Source organism: Sinocyclocheilus anshuiensis, unplaced genomic scaffold, assembly GCF_001515605.1.
Source record: "Sinocyclocheilus anshuiensis isolate Anshui unplaced genomic scaffold, SAMN03320099.WGS_v1.1 scaffold914, whole genome shotgun sequence".
Taxonomy (NCBI): domain Eukaryota; kingdom Metazoa; phylum Chordata; class Actinopteri; order Cypriniformes; family Cyprinidae; genus Sinocyclocheilus; species Sinocyclocheilus anshuiensis.
In genome coordinates this window covers 1827674-1845777 of record NW_015539870.1, presented here as the reverse complement: position 1 = coordinate 1845777, position 18104 = coordinate 1827674, and the positions used below count along the sequence as shown (strand labels likewise).

Here is an 18104-nt window from a genome sequence, read left to right as displayed (position 1 = left end):
TGAAAACTACAGTTTTAAGTGAATGATGGCTCTCACATCGGTCCTCTGGGGTTCTCCGATCAACCCTGACACTAGATACGGCTCAGATGACTGACAGAGAGGTAAAGAGAGAAGGAGATAACTGTCAGGAGGTGTGCATGCTTGAGCCGGTGAGAGAGTGTATGAGTGAGGGACTGAATGAGATTGATAACTGGTTCTGAGAACTTTAGGGAGGGACAGATAGAAACGTGTAGCTCGGTAAGACAGATTAGCAGCTGTGAGAGGAGGACGGAACAAAGGGGAAGGGTTCGGGAAACATCAGCTGTTATAGACTGACCTTCTGGTGACCTGAAATGCTGCTCTATATACCCATCTGAGACATGCTAGACAACACACACACACAATAACACAAACAGTCCCTTATCTCATCTGATCACACAGCCACATACAAATACAGACAAACACACTGACTGTCATCTCCTGTCATTTGTATAACAAAGATTTACCATGGCATCCACCAAAACAAACCTCTATTAAATTTAACACTACAAAATTTTGTCTCATTACTTGTCCCACATCAGCTGGGCTGAGAGATATAAATGAGACCTTAAAGTATGCAGATCATTTTTTGGAACTAATTTACTACAGTATTCATTTATATAGTTTTTTTTATTTATATTAATTTTAAAATGTTAAATATTTATTACATTTATAAAATAGTATTAATAAATTAATGAAACATTAATTTATTGTAGTTTTACAATTTTCAGGCAAACGGATGCACAAAAACGGGCATGAACACCTGCAGACTTTAGGTGAAGGAGGGACAAGAGTCATACCTAAGAACCAGAATAGACAATAGGAGGTTCTTTCTTGTTGCTAACCACATACTGTAGCAATACACTACAAATCGCTGAATAGAATACTTTACTTCTTATAGCAACACCCTAGTAACCATCCACAACACCTCAGCATGATGGAGGTGAGGTTTTCATGGGGAAACTCACATTTTCTTATTTCCTATTTTTGTTGTTAACACTGTAAATTAATAATACATTTTATCCTTTTTGTATTCATTTATAAAACCATTAATAACATTTGTATTCCTTAATAAAAATAAAAAATAAAAATAAATACTATTAATATTAAATATAAAGTTTTTCGTGACAATAAAGACATTTATAATGTTACAAAAGGTATTAGTATTTATTAATATTTTATATATGTATATATATCAAGGCTATATATTCTGTTTTAGTTTTACCAATTTAAACATCAAAATTCCAAAAAGAATCACATTTTTTTCATCTGTTTTTATCTATTTTGCCAAAGCAACATTTCTAATTTTTGTTAATGTTTTTCAGTTTTTTATTGGATATTGTACTTTATTTCAGCTTTATTTCAATTAATGAAAACAATTTTCACCTTTTGTATCTGACAAGTCCATATTTTCACTGGCCTCATCAAAAAAAAAAGTATGAAATTAATGAAGATATTTATAATGTTGCAAAAGATTTCTATCAAATAAATGCTAAACTTTTGAACTGTAGTGTGTGTGTGTGTGTGTATATATATATATATATATATATATATATATATATATATACATACATACACGCACACATGCATACAACTGTCAACTGTACTTCAAAATTATAATTTTGTATATTTATGTATATAACCAAAAAATCATTGAGGTTTTGACATAGCTGTGGTATTTTGGCGGAAACTACAGTTACCATGGTAAATCTTTGTAAGGTTTCTTGAGCGGTGAGGGTCAGCATATATATACAGAATAATAACAATAATAGAAATCCTGCCTGAAACACCTACACATTACAGTTCTCCTGCTCTGACCGGAACTCGTCTAACCCACCTACACTGCATCTCACTGACAGCCCTGAAACAAGCAAGCACACTTTCCTGCTGACATGCATTCACTACATCAAACACAAGTGCACTAACTCAAATTCATGTTAATTACTAATCACGCCCCACCACATTGAAAGTGACAATCATCTAGGGTCCATCCTCACATTTTCACATGGATGCTCTTCCACATAGCTGTCCATCCCATCTCTTCTTCCTCTCTCTCAGTTGTAAGCCTACTGGAGACTGCATTATTAATAGTCATCTCTGGCTGGTGCATCTGCTCTTGCACTCTTTCTGCCTTGGCTAATGTTCTCTGGCAGCTACTTAAACCAACATCAATCTTTCATTGGTAGTCCAAATTGTGCATGTGGGAGGCAGGCAGAAGAAAATCATATGTGTGAGTGTGGGGTGCACATCACAGCATGCGATAGATTCCACTGAAGCCTTTTCAAAGGCTCTCTTGTGTTAAAATGCACATAGTGCATCCTTGCATAGATATACACATGCACAATCAGTTTTACACATAAATGGAATCATGTGCCTCAGTGCATTCACTTAAACCAGCATTTATTTGAAGACAAGACAGAACAACATCAACGCACAGAAGCACTTAAAGGCTGTGATGTGGCAGAAGAATGAATTGCATAGACATGGATGCAACCCAAGAGAGAGTTGAACAAGAACTTACAGGTTATTTAAAGTCTAGGCAGACAGACATATTGTAAGGAAGGAAGAGAGAGGGAGAAATATGGGCCCTTGTTCAACTTTTTTAGCACTATTGTGTCACAGGAGGTTGACACACACCCACGGTGCGGTTCATATTCTTGAGATCGACATCCAGAGCTCGGCTATAAGGGCTGAGTCGACCGCCTCATAGTGTAGGAGGCAGAAATCAACAGAGCTTCACCAAAACACAATGGAACAGCCATCACTTTTTGACTAAATGTCAGTGGAAAAATATACTATACAGTAGGAATGTCTCAATGGGACAACAAAGACTATATATAAAAGGCATTCAGCTCCATTTCACATTCAAAACTGTTTCGGATATGGCCAGTTTAGAGTCCATTCTGGAAATCTAAGCAATCTGACTGTGCCAGTGATGACATGTCCTTTGCTTTACTCCGGTAAATGCCACAGTGCTGGCGGGTTGAGATAAGAGGAAGAGGAAGTGAGAGAAGGCATAGTGCAACTCTTTCGATGTTGAAAGGGATAGTTAACTCAAAAATATATATTGTAAATATTATATTTTATATTTTGTTTATAGAATATTTTATTATTTAATATATTTTAAAATATTTTCATATATATTTATATTATAATTTGAAGAATATTTCAACTGCTTTTGTCCATGAAAGTCAGTGGAGTCCAAAAACACAAACTGTTTCAACATTTCTTCTTTTGAGTTACGCAGAAAGAAAGTCGTACAGGTTTGGAGATACCAGTGTTATTTTAGTTACTATTATGGTATTTATTAATATTTTGAATTAGCTTTTATTTTTACAGTTTCATTTTTCATTATAATTGTAGTTAAATTTTTTAGTAGGCTAATTTAATTATGTCCTTTTGTGATTTTTATTAGTTTTTTTTTTAATATTTCTATTTAGCTTTATTTTTATTTTTAGTACTTTTACTACAACAACTTGAACTTATTTTATTTCAGCTTCTCATTTCTCATTTTCATATTTTTTTTTAATTTAGGTTTTCCATCTAATACTTAGTGTTATATTTTATTTTATTTCAGCTTAATTTAAATGATCAAAAATGATTTGTAATAGTTTTAGTTTACAATAACAACTCTGGGAAAGACATGAGGGTGTGTAAATGCTGACAGAATTCTTTATTTGAGTGAACTATCCCTTTAAAAGGAGAATACTGATGCACTAGGTGTTATACTTCCTACGGTTTTCGCACAGTATGGCTTGAGGTTATCCAAATTAGAATAGGGGAATGTTTACTGGAAAAACAAACATCTATGTAAATCATAGAGATGAGTAGTGCTTATGAAATAGAGCTTTGTAGTATTCTCTAGTAGGCAAATGCAGCACAACTCGCCTATTTGGGTCATGTACAATTGATAGATTTGTATGTGTGTGCACCATGTTTGATTGTGTTGCTACTTATCATTGTATTGGGAATTGAGATCATTAACTCTAATCAAATTAGATGCAATTGCGCCTTTCATTTCCATATTTTCAATTCAACAACTCAATTCGCTGGCCTTGTACGAGGTCTGTCTGCCACTGTCCTTGTCAGTCTGTTAAAAGCTTCCCATAAGTTAACTAAATCTCAGCAGCCTCCTCCCAGCCGCCCAATGCTCGTCCCCTGTGACAACGCTCTGTCGCAATTAGTGTTGGGTTACGGGTGGAGAGCAGGAGGGCCGAGTGTTGAAGAAGAAAAGCAGTATATCAAACAGGAAAACTGAACAGATGTGTGGACAACAGCAAATGGTTGGAGCTGATGGAGGGCTGCGGGAAAAGAAATTGCCGCCGTGTTGTTGCGTATTTGCTGAGGCACTGCTGACTTAACTAAAAAAAAAACACAAATCTACATGCTGCTCGACATTTTCTCTTATTTTTGGACTTGGCTCTGTAGATGCATCAGCTGGCAATGGCTCTTCTCTCTGGTTTTCTCCATTCAATCACCCACTCTATCCATTCTCTTCTCAATTTCCTGCTGCTCTCCTCCAAGCTGTCATCTGTCCAATTCCTCGCCTGTGACTGTTTTATGGCACTGTCAAGGCAAACTGCAAATTGAGCTTCTTTTCCCTTCGGTAACTTCTTTACCCCTCCTCTTCCTCCTCCACCACCACCCGATCTATTTGCTATTCATGTCCCTCGCTCTCCTCTGTCCTAATAGCTTAAGTTTCCCCCCTCTGTTCTTTCACTGACACCTAACATCTATCCCATAATCCTGTGTGCTGGTGCAGCAACTTTTCCCCTTGTCAGGATGGCTACGTGCCTCATTCACTGGAGAGGAACGATCAAGACAGCATTGACCTCCCTTCGCGCCTCATGCCGTCCCCGGAGGGACCCGGTTGGACTCATCGAGCGACACCCTGCCGTGCCAAACGTGGCTATATTATGCTGTCAGCAGCCTTTAAATCAACTGAACTGGAAGTGCTTTATATCGCAGTGATTATCAAGAGGGTTAGGGGGCTGAATTATTACCATCAACCTGAGCCATAAAAACCGGCACAGGACCAAGATGGCTGGTATTGGAATGAGTTGCAGTTTGTTTGGGGTTTGGAAAGATGGAATCATGAATGGTTGCTGTGACTGAGAAGGAAGACTTCACTCAAATGAGTTAAAATTATTTACTCATAAAGCAGAGAGTTAAATCAGAATAGTGAAAGTAGAGCATACAGGCCTTGATGTTTCCTGAAATGGACATCTGATTCGGCTCTGCGATCTCAATTAGTCTTCTTACACACACTTCTGCTTGTTACAAAAAAATGCATTCTGGTTTTCATGTTGGGCTCTTCCACTACTGTTGCAACTCTTTAACTTTATAATAGGAGTAACCTGACTTATGTCAATGACAAATTATGTATTATTTATTGAAATATATATAATAATATTAAAGTGCCCCTATTATGCCATTTTTAAGGATCCTAATATTGTTTTGGGAGTCTCCTACAATAGGATTACATGCATGCAAGGTCAAAAAACGCTTTCGTTTTCTCAAAATATGCATTTAATATCACCTCATTTTCCAGCGATTCTCAAACGATTCATTCAAAGCAGTTCTAATGGCGCTTTTCCACTGCATGGTACGGCACGGTACGGCTCGGTACGGTTCACTTTTGGGGGGTTTTCCACTGGGTACAGTACCTGGTACCTGGTACTTTTTTTAGTACCACCTCGGTTGGGGTTTCAAGTGAACCGTACCGTTACCAAAACGTGACGTGTAAACTCTGCTGATCACGGATTGGCCGGAGAGAATCGTCACTACCTGCATCACTGAACTTGCGACACAAACACAAAAGAACCACTAGATTTAAATCAGCACAGCCAGCGAAGGATCGAATGCAACTGTTTTGAACGAGCGCACCTTTTTGTAACAACCAAAAAGTGGCTGTTCCCCCTGTTGAGGAAGTACAGACGTTGCTCTCGTTGATAGCAGAGGAGCGGATCCAGTGAGAGCTTGATGGGGCGACGCGGAATGAAAAAGTTTTTTAGGAGTCGCGGCAGTAGAGGCGGCGCAACTATAATGACATGTGAATAATCCCGCCCACTCTAAAGCGATACTAAACTGCAGTGGAAACGCAAACCGAGCCGAACCGAGCCGTGCCGTACCATACTGAGCCGTACCGAGCCGAGTCGTACCACGCAGTGGAAAAGCGCCATAAGATTCAGTCTCTCTAAAACCCTCCTTTCCGTGAGCCTACTCTGCTCTGATTGGTCAGATGGCTCATTCTCTTGTGATTGGTCTACTGCGTACAGTGCGTGTCGGAAACGATACGCCCATTGCCATAGTTCCGTATTTTGAATGCTCGATAGAAAATATAAACATCTATTATTTATCATACTTGTGTTGTGATTCAGTGGAGCCAGCTGGTCCAAATAAACAGGAGCCATCTTTCAAGAGCAAGCGTTTAGTGAATCCCGCCTTGAACTCTCTGAGATTTTTTTTTAACTCCCCGAGATTAGAGAAGCAGTCGTCAGTAAAATGACGTGTTTGTGGGCGGGGTCAAGTTGTGCGCTGCCGGCCAACGTAGAACATAGGCGGGAATTATACAAATGTGTTACCCCGTGACGTGTAGCCGTCACTGGAAGTGGGATTCGAATTACTAACGACTCGTTTAGGCTGTAGAGTCGATTCTTTATTTTGGGAGACAATAACTTTATTTATCGTGCACTTTCGGCTTTACAACTTTGCTGATCGTTTACATTCACATACAGCTACATTACACACTGCATGAAAGGCAGTATTGAAAATGGCATAATAGGGGCACTTTAAATATTTGAAATTAAACTGGAATAGAATTAAAGAGCAATGTTTTAATGAGTTTATTTTTCTAATGAGTCTGTTTTTCCACCTTTAATGCTATTTTACCATTATGTGTCTACTGGTTTGTCTATTTGTAGTTTTTGAAAGAATAGACTGATGTCACACTAATTTTGACAATTTCTACAAATCTGTAAATTAATGTTGCATTAAAGTTGTGCTGTAACGGAAGTAGCGACAGATCTTTTTCTTCCATGTGATGTACATTCGAGTTAAATGGATTATCGAAAAAAAGAAAATATGAAGACCAGGACTTGGTTCTATCCATCGTTTGTTGATAAATAGAGGCAGATCTGAATGCAAGCTTGTAAGAAAGGGCGGTTTTAGGCTGTACACCAAATACACAAAATAATGATCTTTAAAAAAGCATCATATGACCCCTTTAACGATTGGTGAAGTTTGGGCAAACATCATCGGGAAAAAGTCTGTTGTTTCACCAGTATGACTGAGTGACATCTTGATTAAAAATTACTAAATACTTTCACAAAAAAGTAATACGAAGTAATTTATGGAAAAAAATTTAAAAAATTAAACACACGCATGGATGAATCATTCACAATAAGATCAATAACATGCATTTAGAAAATAGATTGAATTTCCATTGCGTGCCAGCCTTTAATAATACTTTCAAAGATGGTTGATCATAAAGAACCAGCCTTCTTCCCTGACAAAATCAACCTGTATGAGCTACTGAACTTCAGTGTGTAATCAGTGATTCTATAATACAGTACATGCTTATGCTGCTCACTGTGCCATGGGAGAGAGAGAGCATCTCATGCTGCCATCTGTGTCTTAATATTTCTTGATAAATCTCTCACAGATGCAATAATACAGAGAACACAGAGTTGTATTCATCTGATAGTGTTTGTACTTCTCCCATGGAATATAATAAAATAAGATGTTGAAACTGGTTTATTAACAGAATATAAATGCTAGAATAGAATTCTATTCTATTAAAAAATAGAACAGGTGATAGAACAGGTTCTTTCATTTATAGGCTGTACAACATGTTCCTTATAAATCAGTTGAACTTCTGCTTTGTGAAACTCAATAAACATAACTAAACCAGTCATGTTGTAATCTGTCTGTTTGCTTAGTGTGCCTATTTGCAATTGATTTATTTATTTCTTTTTTAATTTCCTTCCCATACATTCAAATCAACCATTCAATGTCTTTGGCCTATTTATAGTTCTGCACAGTAATCTCAAATTCGAATTAATTACAGACTAATTCCACACTGATTCGTGGAATAATGTACTGCATTAATAATTCTTTTGAAGAAGGCTGATCAGAAAGACAAACACACCCTCTCCTGACACACCATCTATCCTCAGGAACTGTGAGTGGTGAACGTAGGCTGATCTGTAAGCATCATTCACCCACAGCCTTTGTAGGCAATGCCACTTTATTCTGCAGCCTCTCAGTGTTTTACACTATCTCAGATCGAAATAAAACTGCATTTGAGATCAAATGACAGACGTGTAACATGAGCGGGTTTGGAGAACAAGAGACTGTGTGTCGAAATCTAGTGAGCTACCTACCAAGACGCGTTCGAACGTTATACGCCCAAAAATGCGGACTAGGTAGGCAACTCACTAGGTTTGAAGACACAGCCAGGGTGTGAGGGTTTTTTGACACGTATTTCTGTTTGCAGTAAACATATCAGCAAGTAAATAAGCACTTAACTGAATAGACGTGTTATTAATGAACCAGCAAACAATGAAGAATCACTTTTCGCCCTTTCATCACAGATTACAAGCCGAAATTAAGTATCAGTTTTCTCAATCAAACGCACGGCCCGCTCCTCACAGCATCATCCGCCGCGAGACTGTCACGCGTAAACGAAAGCATCTTACCTGTTCGCGCGCTGAGAGCTCTTTCTCCAGCTGCCGGTGTTTGTTATGCCACACCAGATAATGCAGGTGGTAGCGCCTCTTCTCCGGAGTTTTTCTGGCAGAAATCATCCTCAGTGCATAGTTCGCCGCTGCTCTCTCCCCCGTTCCGTTTCCCTGTTTTTATGCGATATCAGTTACTTTTATAAAGGGCGCGTGCTATATTATTATTTCTGAAACGACCGGTAAGGGCATTTCTCTCCATTTTCGTATCCAGCATCGCCTTTTGCATAGTAGCTTGGCATTCCGCGTGTCTGTGTTGAAAGGCAATTTAAAGCTCTCCGTTCTGTTCTCCACTCCTCCTGGTCTCTTCTCCTTCTCCTCTCTCCTCACACACTCAGACGCGCCCGCACTGCACGCACGCACGCACGCTCGCTCGCTCGCGGAGGCTGAGGCAGGGCTCTCGTTTCCCTGATGAAAGCGACTCACATCTATGAGCCATTGAACTTCAGTGTGTGATTCTGTCATACATGCTGATGCTGCTCACTGCGCCATGAAAGAGGACATAGAGGGAGCATCTCATGCTGCCATGTGTCTTAATATTTCTTAATAAATATCTAATGGATTCAATATAATTTTTTAACAGAGCATGTTCATAATTCTATTCTATTAATGGAATGGAACAGATAATAGAACAGAACAGGTTCTTTATATGTTATGTGCTGATTTTATCAATAACAATGTGTTGCTTTATCCATACTTAAATTAACATTATTCTATAGTATAGTATAGTATATATAGTATTAACCTTATACTATTACAATATGTCCAAATCAGTTATTTCAAAACTTAAACCTCTGCTCTTTGAAACAGAATAAAACGTAACTGAAATAAACTGTTGTCATATTTTAACTGAAACATATGTCTAAATAATCCCATGAAAAATCCCAAATGAATCCCATTCATTTGTTAGTATGAAAACTTACTTAGAATAGAAATGAATTTTTATTTTCTATTGTGCTGATATTATTAATATCTATTGCGATAAGTGTTCCTTTATCCATCCCATCCACCCATCTAAACCAGGGAATAAGACTTAGTTAATATTAGCCATATCGCAACTGCAATATGATCAAGTAGATACTTATTCATCAACTTCATTAATAATATTGCCGTCTCACATAAAACATGAACTCAATACATATAAACATGTCAGTAGTCACGTATGTTGACAGTAAAAAAAAAACAGAAATTCAAGTTAAATCAAAAATAAATATGCATTTATTTTTGTTTAACCTTTCCTTTTGTCCTCAATTGCTTGTTAGTAAAATATTCGATTTTATACTTTATTGTTTGCGGATTTCTGGGTTATATTGAGCTACTGTGCAAATTTTTATTACATTTTTCTTCAGCACATTTAGCACATTCTTCACATACTTGCAGAAAAAAAACAGTTTATTTCATTATAGTGTATCAAGAAAGAAAGAAAAAAATGATCCGATTTAAATTTCACTGGAGGAAGCATTACTGTATTATGGATTATGGAGTCAGAAACAACAGTTTAATGTTAAAACGCCTTAATGATGGATTTGTTTCATTCTAACACAGCTTTTCACTTTTCAAGACATTAATTGATGGACTAGAGTCGTGTATATTACTTGTGGATTATTGTAATGATTTTATCAGCTGTTTGGACACTGATTCTGACGGCACCCATTCACTGCAGATGATCCATAGGTAAACAAGTGACCAATGCTACCAAAATATCTCCAAATCTGTGCTGATGAAGAAACAACCTCATTCATCTTGGATGGCCTGAGGGTGAGTAAATTTTCAGTAATAGAACAGAACAGAACAGAACAGAATAGAATAGAATGTGGAGGACCAGTATTATATTATAGGGTTGCCTACTGTTTTTAATTAGACAGACAGACCATTCAATTTACTGAATTAGAAAAAAAAAACTTTAGTTATTTATTATGCTTTTTTATTATACTTAATTTTGGGATTGTAGGCATGTAAATAATCTCATGTAAAATTCATCTCCACTGGTGGGCATGACTGCATGGTCCCTCTGCTCTGTCTGCCCCCGCCTGTGCACTAACGACGGTGGGGCAAGAGAGAAAAACGAGAGAGCGAGAGACAGACGTCAGAGAGAGGGAGACTATGCAGCCTGCCATACAGAAGTGTATAGGGCAGTGGATGTAAATAAACAGTGTATTTTCTTATTCCCACCCCCTTTTACCCGAGACAGAGACGGGGCTTGGATAACGATTCGTGGGGAAAAGATAATTGGGGACACCCAAAATTAAATAATCTGATAACGTAAGGGCCTTCCGCAAAAAGTCGGATTAATTTGAAGTAATCGTAAAGTCCTTGTAGCGGTAAAACAAGAAGACCAGAGGAGAGAGAGAGAGAAGGGTGAGGACCGGGAGTGCTGGGGAGCTCGTCGCCGGCTTCCGGACATTTGGGGCGGCATTGAAACCGCAGACGTCGCTCCTGGGGAGAAAGCAAGCTAAATAATCTTCAGTATTGGAGTAAAATCTCTGGATTTTGTTTCAGCTATGTCCAGGAAAGTCCAAAGAAGCGAGGTGTGCGCCGACTGCAGTGCACCGGGTAAGGCTGAGATTTATGGATTGAGGCGTTTTTGCGAGCTATCGTTGTCCGGGACTCGGTCGAGCGCGGCCGCTAGCGAGTGAACACCAAGCCCGCGTATGTGCAGGGATACTCGGTTAAGATTATCAGGAAAATGGCCGAAAATTAAGGCCGATATCGCGGCCCAACAAGCCAGCTAATTCAAACCGTCTCTAAATTTAACACTGAACCTATCTGCGGTTTATAATACAACAGAACAATGGTTGTCCATAAAATAAATCCTTTACCAAACTTCTGTGACTATGAATTTGAGCTGCTTATTGCAGCTTTGCTACCGTGGCTAAAGTTTTATCCGATGCTTCTTGTTAGCACCCATCCTAAGCCAGTTTGACGAGCCTGCGAGGTGCTGTCAATTAAAAGCAACACATTTATACTATACGCAGACCCTTTTATATAAGCATTTTGTAGTGACAGCAAATTATGTTGATTAAAAGTAACGTTAAGTTTTTAGTGCATATTAAGCACAACACGGGCACTGTATCGAACAATGCTAACTGACAGTAGCTAGACTCGTTTGCTAAAAGTAGCCTGCGGACTCTCGTCTGACTCCCTTTACCACACCAGTAACTGTTATTCGAGTAAAAAACTTTTTATAATGTAAATGCTTTATGGCTACTAAGAGTGCTAGTTCAGTTTGTCCAGTACAGTTCTCCAAATGTAGTAAATCTAAACTTGGGCTGAGACGAGTTAGCTAACTAGCATTAGCAGGTTGACAGGACACATCAAACTCTGACGTGGGTCAGTCTTTACTTGTGTTTGTGCACAGCTTTGCTTATTGATATCCTTTTTATTGGTAGATATTGTTTAGTGACACATTTCCTGAATGTTTATTTGCTTATTAATGTGTTTTGTTTATTTCTTGTACCACATGTTGTTCCAAAGTATAATAGATATTTACATAATGTATATTTTTCAACAGGAATATTTCTGTATGCTGTTGCGTAATGCTAAAAGTTAATTCATTTGTTATTATTCTTTATTATTCTCATAGTGTGCTTATGTAAATGAAGCATTACATTTCCTTGCTGGAAAAAAATGCTTAAACCAGCCTAAACTGGTTTACTGGTCTTAGCTGTTTTAAGATGGTCTCCCTGTTTGGCCAAGCTGTTGTGTAGTTGATCTTCAACCTGGTCTCTCAGCATGACCAGCTGAAAAGTTCCCAAAACCCCTCTAAAACCAGCCAACAGACCAGTATGACCAGGCTGGGACACAGATAAAAACCAGCTTTATGCTGGTTTGAGCTGTTTTTTATCACAGATGGCCTTCATAAATGATCAGTACAGTATTTCTGCTATGATTTTGAGCAGCATGCCAAAATCATAGCTGGCGGAAAAGATATATTGATTTATTTCTGATGTATGTACAGGTTTCCATTGATCTAGATTTCTACATAGTTTATTATAGGTTTGAGTTGTTCTTATCTATTTCTAGTCCCATCACACATGCCCTTGGGCAGGGCACAATTGCCTAAATTCTACAGAGAAAAAAGATGGAAGTTGGTGTTGCATTTATATTTTAAATAAAGTGGAACTTCATATGTTTGTCTGGCTTTTCTTAGCCATTTGTCCCAAAAGCATTGTTCAATACGTTTACCAGCAAGTTAGGACATAATAAAGCCTTCAGTTGTTTACAAAACATATTTCTGATGCCGCTCAGCTGTGCCGTCACTTCAAGCCCACCCTTGGCCTTGCTCATTTTGCCTCACCGTCCCCATGGGGGATACCAAGGGGTGGTATGGGGGGCATGACAGCTGCTCCCTCATCCACAGGAATGAACGTGTATGTGGGAGTGCGTCATGTTTTTGACAGTTTAGTTCTGTTTCACCTCCTCAGCTACCATGCTCGAAGATCGGCCGCAAGTGCTGTCACCATGCCCCTGGCCGACGACTCCACTTCTGAGGGCTTGTGTGACTTTTTTGCATCCTCGCACACTCTGTGTCCTTGTGTTGGCCTGTCCTGCGGTGCTAATAGAGCTTGTCATTTTCTTGTTTGACATGTTGTAGGAATGTAGGTAATGGTGAGTGTGTCGGAAGGTGAGGAACTGATGACAGAGAGAGGAGGAGGAGGAGGAGGAGGAGGGGTGCCGGGGAAACAGACAGACGGATGCATTCTAGTAAATGTATTATGGGTCGTGTGGTAGAAGATCGGCCGCAAGTGCTGTCACCATGCCCCTGGCCGACGACTCCACTTCTGAGGGCTTGTGTGACTTTTTTGCATCCTCGCACACTCTGTGTCCTTGTGTTGGCCTGTCCTGCGGTGCTAATAGAGCTTGTCATTTTCTTGTTTGACATGTTGTAGGAATGTAGGTAATGGTGAGTGTGTCGGAAGGTGAGGAACTGATGACAGAGAGAGGAGGAGGAGGAGGAGGAGGAGGGGTGCCGGGGAAACAGACAGACGGATGCATTCTAGTAAATGTATTATGGGTATGAATGAACGTGTGGTAGATCGTCAATTGCATGGCCACTGAGGGCTGAATGGCGCCGTGTGTGAGCATTAGAGAGTGTACACGTGAAATTTCATTACGAGCAGAGAGAAACTCATTTGAGATGTTAATGGTTTCAAGCACTTATAGGAAGGACGAGCATGTTAGTTAAGAAGTATGGCATCATCTTTGATTTTCCCACACACAGGTGCTCAGCTCCATCTCTGTGAACGTCTGGCCATCTTTAAACAGATATAATGCTGTATTGTTTTTTACAATTAAGCCAGTAATTCTGAAGTTCTTCATCACATGCAAGATTCAAACGGTTGGTTAGAATCTGAACATTTGGTAGATTAAAATAAGCCTAAAATAAGGAAACAGGAGGCCTTTTACTTAACATTAATTCTGGCTTTTTCTTAACCTTGGATGCCGCCTTGTTCTATTATTTTAATAAAACGAAAATACTGGACTGGAGTAATGGCTGATGAAAATTCAGCTTTGCCATCACAGGAATAAATTACTCTTTAAAATATATTAAAATAGAAAACATTTGTTTTAAATTGTAATATTGTTTCACAGTATTAGTTATTAGTTATAAAACATAATCAGTATTACAAAAAAATAAAGCATCAACCATTTTAGGTGTCATATTGTGTTTGCATTCATACGGGAAATCAATAATCATGTTATGACACTGTTTACATCAGTGCAGCGTAATATCCCTCTTGCTCTAATCGTATCAAAACCCCGCTTAGTGAGATTCTGTGGATGAGATTATGTGCTTGAAGTATTGTGGGTGCTGGTTTAATTTTAGCCAGATCCTGAGGGCCTGTGGCAGCCAGAGGCACACTTCTGTCACATTGTGACTTAGTCATTTTTCTGTTTACCTGAATGTCACCTTGTTCCTGACTGCACTTGTACCCTGCTTGATATGAGGAGAGCTCTTTTCCTCCGATGAGCTCATTCAGTGCAGGGCAAGATGTTGACATTTCATTTTTTTGCAGCATGTTTTTATGTATGTCAGAAGGAAATATTTATGTAAATCCATTAAACATTATGTTTTCACAACTTTTAAGTTTTTAATTTGCAATAATAGCTGGAAATTATACAGCTATTGTTTAAAAAATGACCGCTATAAATTCATAAATGCACTTTTGCTGGCCAAATAATGTTGTTTGCTTATAATTTTTAACCATTCTTACTGATACTTCCAACACTAAGACAAATCATTCTCACAATTTCCACAACCTTGGTCGTCGTTCAATATAGTACCGAAAACCGAATTCAGTTTATATAAGATGTAAGAGTAGGTCCAGGACTATAAAAACATAACGACAGTTTTTGTGATCAGTCTAAACCAATCCAGTCAGTCTTTCCACTTCCTGTCCTTATGGAACACCTCAATTGATGTTGGAACAAAAAACTTGTTTCCACCACAAGATAAAAAAAAATGAATTGTACATTATCATGTATTTTCAGACCCGGGCTGGAGCAGTATAAACCGAGGGGTTCTGATCTGCGATGAGTGCTGCTCTGTGCACAGGAGCCTGGGCCGTCACATTTCCATCGTCAAACACCTGCGACACAGCGGCTGGCCTCCTTCCCTACTGCAGGTAACTAAAGAGCCTCTCACACACATATTTCTGTCATTTTCCTCAGGATCATAGCCTTATAAATACATATATGCATCTCAGATGGTGCAGACCCTGGCCAGTAATGGAGCAAACTCGATCTGGGAACACTCTCTGCTGGATCCAGCACAAGTTCAGAGTGGGCGCAGGAAACCGAACCCACAAGATAAAGTCCAGTAAGCCATCTCATAAACCATTCATGCATCATGCATATACCAGAATGTCATAAAAACAGAAGACTGGGGGTGTAATTCTTGTTTTATTGGTCTGTGCAGTATATAATTGTTCTCATGGAGCTCCATGTAATAGCAGACCGCTGAGACAAGACTAGCAAATCTGCTCACTCAGAATAAATGAAAGGAGGTTTTAAAAGTAAAATACAGAGTAATTAAAAAGTAATTTGCCAGAGCAGTTGCGCAGTGGTTCGCCCAGTCTCATTTACAAATCATAAGCTCATGCAGGTGACGAAAGTTTAAGGAATTTCCTGTGCCGTCTTCATTGCACCTGTAATAAAAAGGCAAATATCCATGAGTAAATGTATTCAAATGCCTAATTACTTATTAATATTCCTCTAAGCAGTTGTACAATGTTACCTGACACCTAAGAGACACCACACCTGCCACAATTTCTCTTAAAGGGATAGTTCAGCCACAAATGAAAATAACGCCATGATTTACTCACCCTCAAGCCATCCACAAATGAAAGTTACCCCATGATTTACTCACCCTCAAGCCATCCTAGGTTTCTATGACATTCTTCTTTCAGACGAATACAGTCGGAGTTATATGAAATAATGTCCAGGCTAATCCATGCTTTATAATGGAAGTGGATGGTAGCACAAAATTTGAAGTCCAAAAAATTTCACCCATCTATTATAAAAGAAGTCTACATGGCTCTGGGGGGTTAATAAAGGCCTTCTGAAGCGACGTGATGCATTTATGTAAGAAAAATATCAATTTTTACAACTTTATAAACCTTAATCTCTAGCTTCCGCTAACTGTCGTATGCACGTTCACGAGAGAGTGGCGTCCAATTTTTTGGATTTCAAATTTTGGGCTACCATCCACTCCCATTATAAAGCATGGATTAGCCTGGACATTATTTAATATAACTCCGATTGTATTCGCCTGAAAGAAGAATGTCATATATACACCTAGGATGGCTTGAGGGTGAGTAAATCATGGGGTAATTTCCATTTTTGGGTGAACTATCCCTTTAAAGTCTTTGAAAGTGTATTTTGAAATATTTTCTTTAAGAAAACAAAAAAAACAAACAGCAGACAAACACTACTATTTTTTCCATTTTCCTATGTATGTAATATGAATACAATTACAGACCCTATTTATTTGAAGAAAGACTAAAAACTTTAGGCATCTAAAATGAACTTATGATTTATTCCAGATCTTTAAATGATGATTTGGTTTGATTTAAATCAAGCCTGTCCATTACATCAGAGCAGGAGCCATTGTTTTAAATAAACAGTCGTGACTGTATCGATGTAGGCAGGACTATTGACCAAGAATTCCATTTTATATTGATTCCTTGATTTTGAAATTGATCTCCATTTGTTTCTGTTTATATATTTCACCCCACAGCCCCACTAAGTCAGAGTTCATTCGCGCCAAGTACCAGATGTTAGCCTTCGTCCACAAGCTGCCCTGCCGTGATGATGATGGGGTCACTACGAAGGACCTCAGCAAGGTTAGACCTCCCAAAGGCATCACCTCTCACGACTCTTTATCTCAGTCTCTTCCCTCTCACTCTCATTCCATCTTTCCTCCTCGGCCTCTCTCTGCTCCCCACTGTCTGTGCCCTTGCAGGAGGGCCCTTAAAACGACACCCCGCTAGTGAATAAATGTGCCTTCCTCAGTGCTATTGAATGGCCCTAATGAGAGGATGTGCAGGAGGTCTGCTCGCTTTCTGTGTCTTTCATGCTGGGTCCCTCTCTTTTTCTCTCTCATGCACTCGCTTATTCTCTTGTTCTTGCTTGCAGCAACTCCACTCAAGTGTGAGGACAGGAAGTCTGGAGACGTGTTTACGGCTGCTGTCACTAGGGGCACAAGCCAACTTCTTTCACCCGGTAAGATCTGCCATCTCACACAGTTCTCTTTGTTCTGTCAGTTTTTTCTGCATCATAACTAAAATAGAAACTATGATTGCTATATTGTTAGATATCATTTTTTTGTTGTTTATTGTTGGAACTAAGGACGTTTCTATGTATACCTATGAACTTTGTTGTCCCGACTGTTTATGACATCCTATTTTTACAAATCTGATCCAAAGCATAAATACTTTACAAACCAAAATATTTCTAGTTTTGTTCTTTCTTGATTCTAATGTTATTACTGTGGCAAGCAATATAGATAAAAAAAAAAAAAAGATCTGGTTTCATTACCTGTGAAACAACAGTGCAGACAGTCAGTCCAAAAGACTGTATTTGAAAACAGCAGAGTGAACAGCGCCTGTCACATGCCTGATGTTCCCTCCACAGGAAAAGGGCACGACCCCTCTACATGTGGCCGCCAAAGCGGGGCAGGTTCTGCAGGCCGAACTGCTGGTGGTGTATGGAGCGGATCCAGGAGCTCCAGATATCAATGGCCGCACACCCATAGACTATGCCCGGTAAATATAAAACACAGAGGTCACTAGATCCTCGGCACTGATCAATTTAATCTATCTATCTATCTATCTATCTATCTATCTA

General features: G+C 38.9%; 2 protein-coding genes across 6 annotated transcripts in view; one reads left to right on the top strand and one right to left on the bottom strand.

Moving 5' to 3' along the window:
- Positions 1 to 9062, bottom strand: part of LOC107685087 (ankyrin repeat domain-containing protein 13B-like) — a 45704-nt gene extending 36642 nt beyond the window's left edge. The window contains exon 1 of the mRNA XM_016481565.1: positions 8718 to 9062. Coding sequence (XP_016337051.1) covers positions 8718 to 8825 — 108 coding nt within the window. The 5' untranslated portion in view covers positions 8826 to 9062. The remainder of the gene's footprint in view (positions 1 to 8717) is intronic.
- A 1773-nt stretch (positions 9063 to 10835) lies between these two features.
- The window catches only part of LOC107685085 (ARF GTPase-activating protein GIT1-like), a 25515-nt gene continuing 18246 nt past the window's right edge, over positions 10836 to 18104 (top strand). For all 5 annotated transcript variants that reach the window (XM_016481558.1, XM_016481557.1, XM_016481555.1 and 2 more), the window contains exons 1-6: positions 10836 to 11309; positions 15249 to 15382; positions 15464 to 15576; positions 16996 to 17101; positions 17394 to 17480; positions 17892 to 18022. In XM_016481558.1, coding sequence (XP_016337044.1) covers positions 11258 to 11309; positions 15249 to 15382; positions 15464 to 15576; positions 16996 to 17101; positions 17394 to 17480; positions 17892 to 18022 — 623 coding nt within the window. In that variant the 5' untranslated portion in view covers positions 10836 to 11257. The remainder of the gene's footprint in view (positions 11310 to 15248; positions 15383 to 15463; positions 15577 to 16995; positions 17102 to 17393; positions 17481 to 17891; positions 18023 to 18104) is intronic.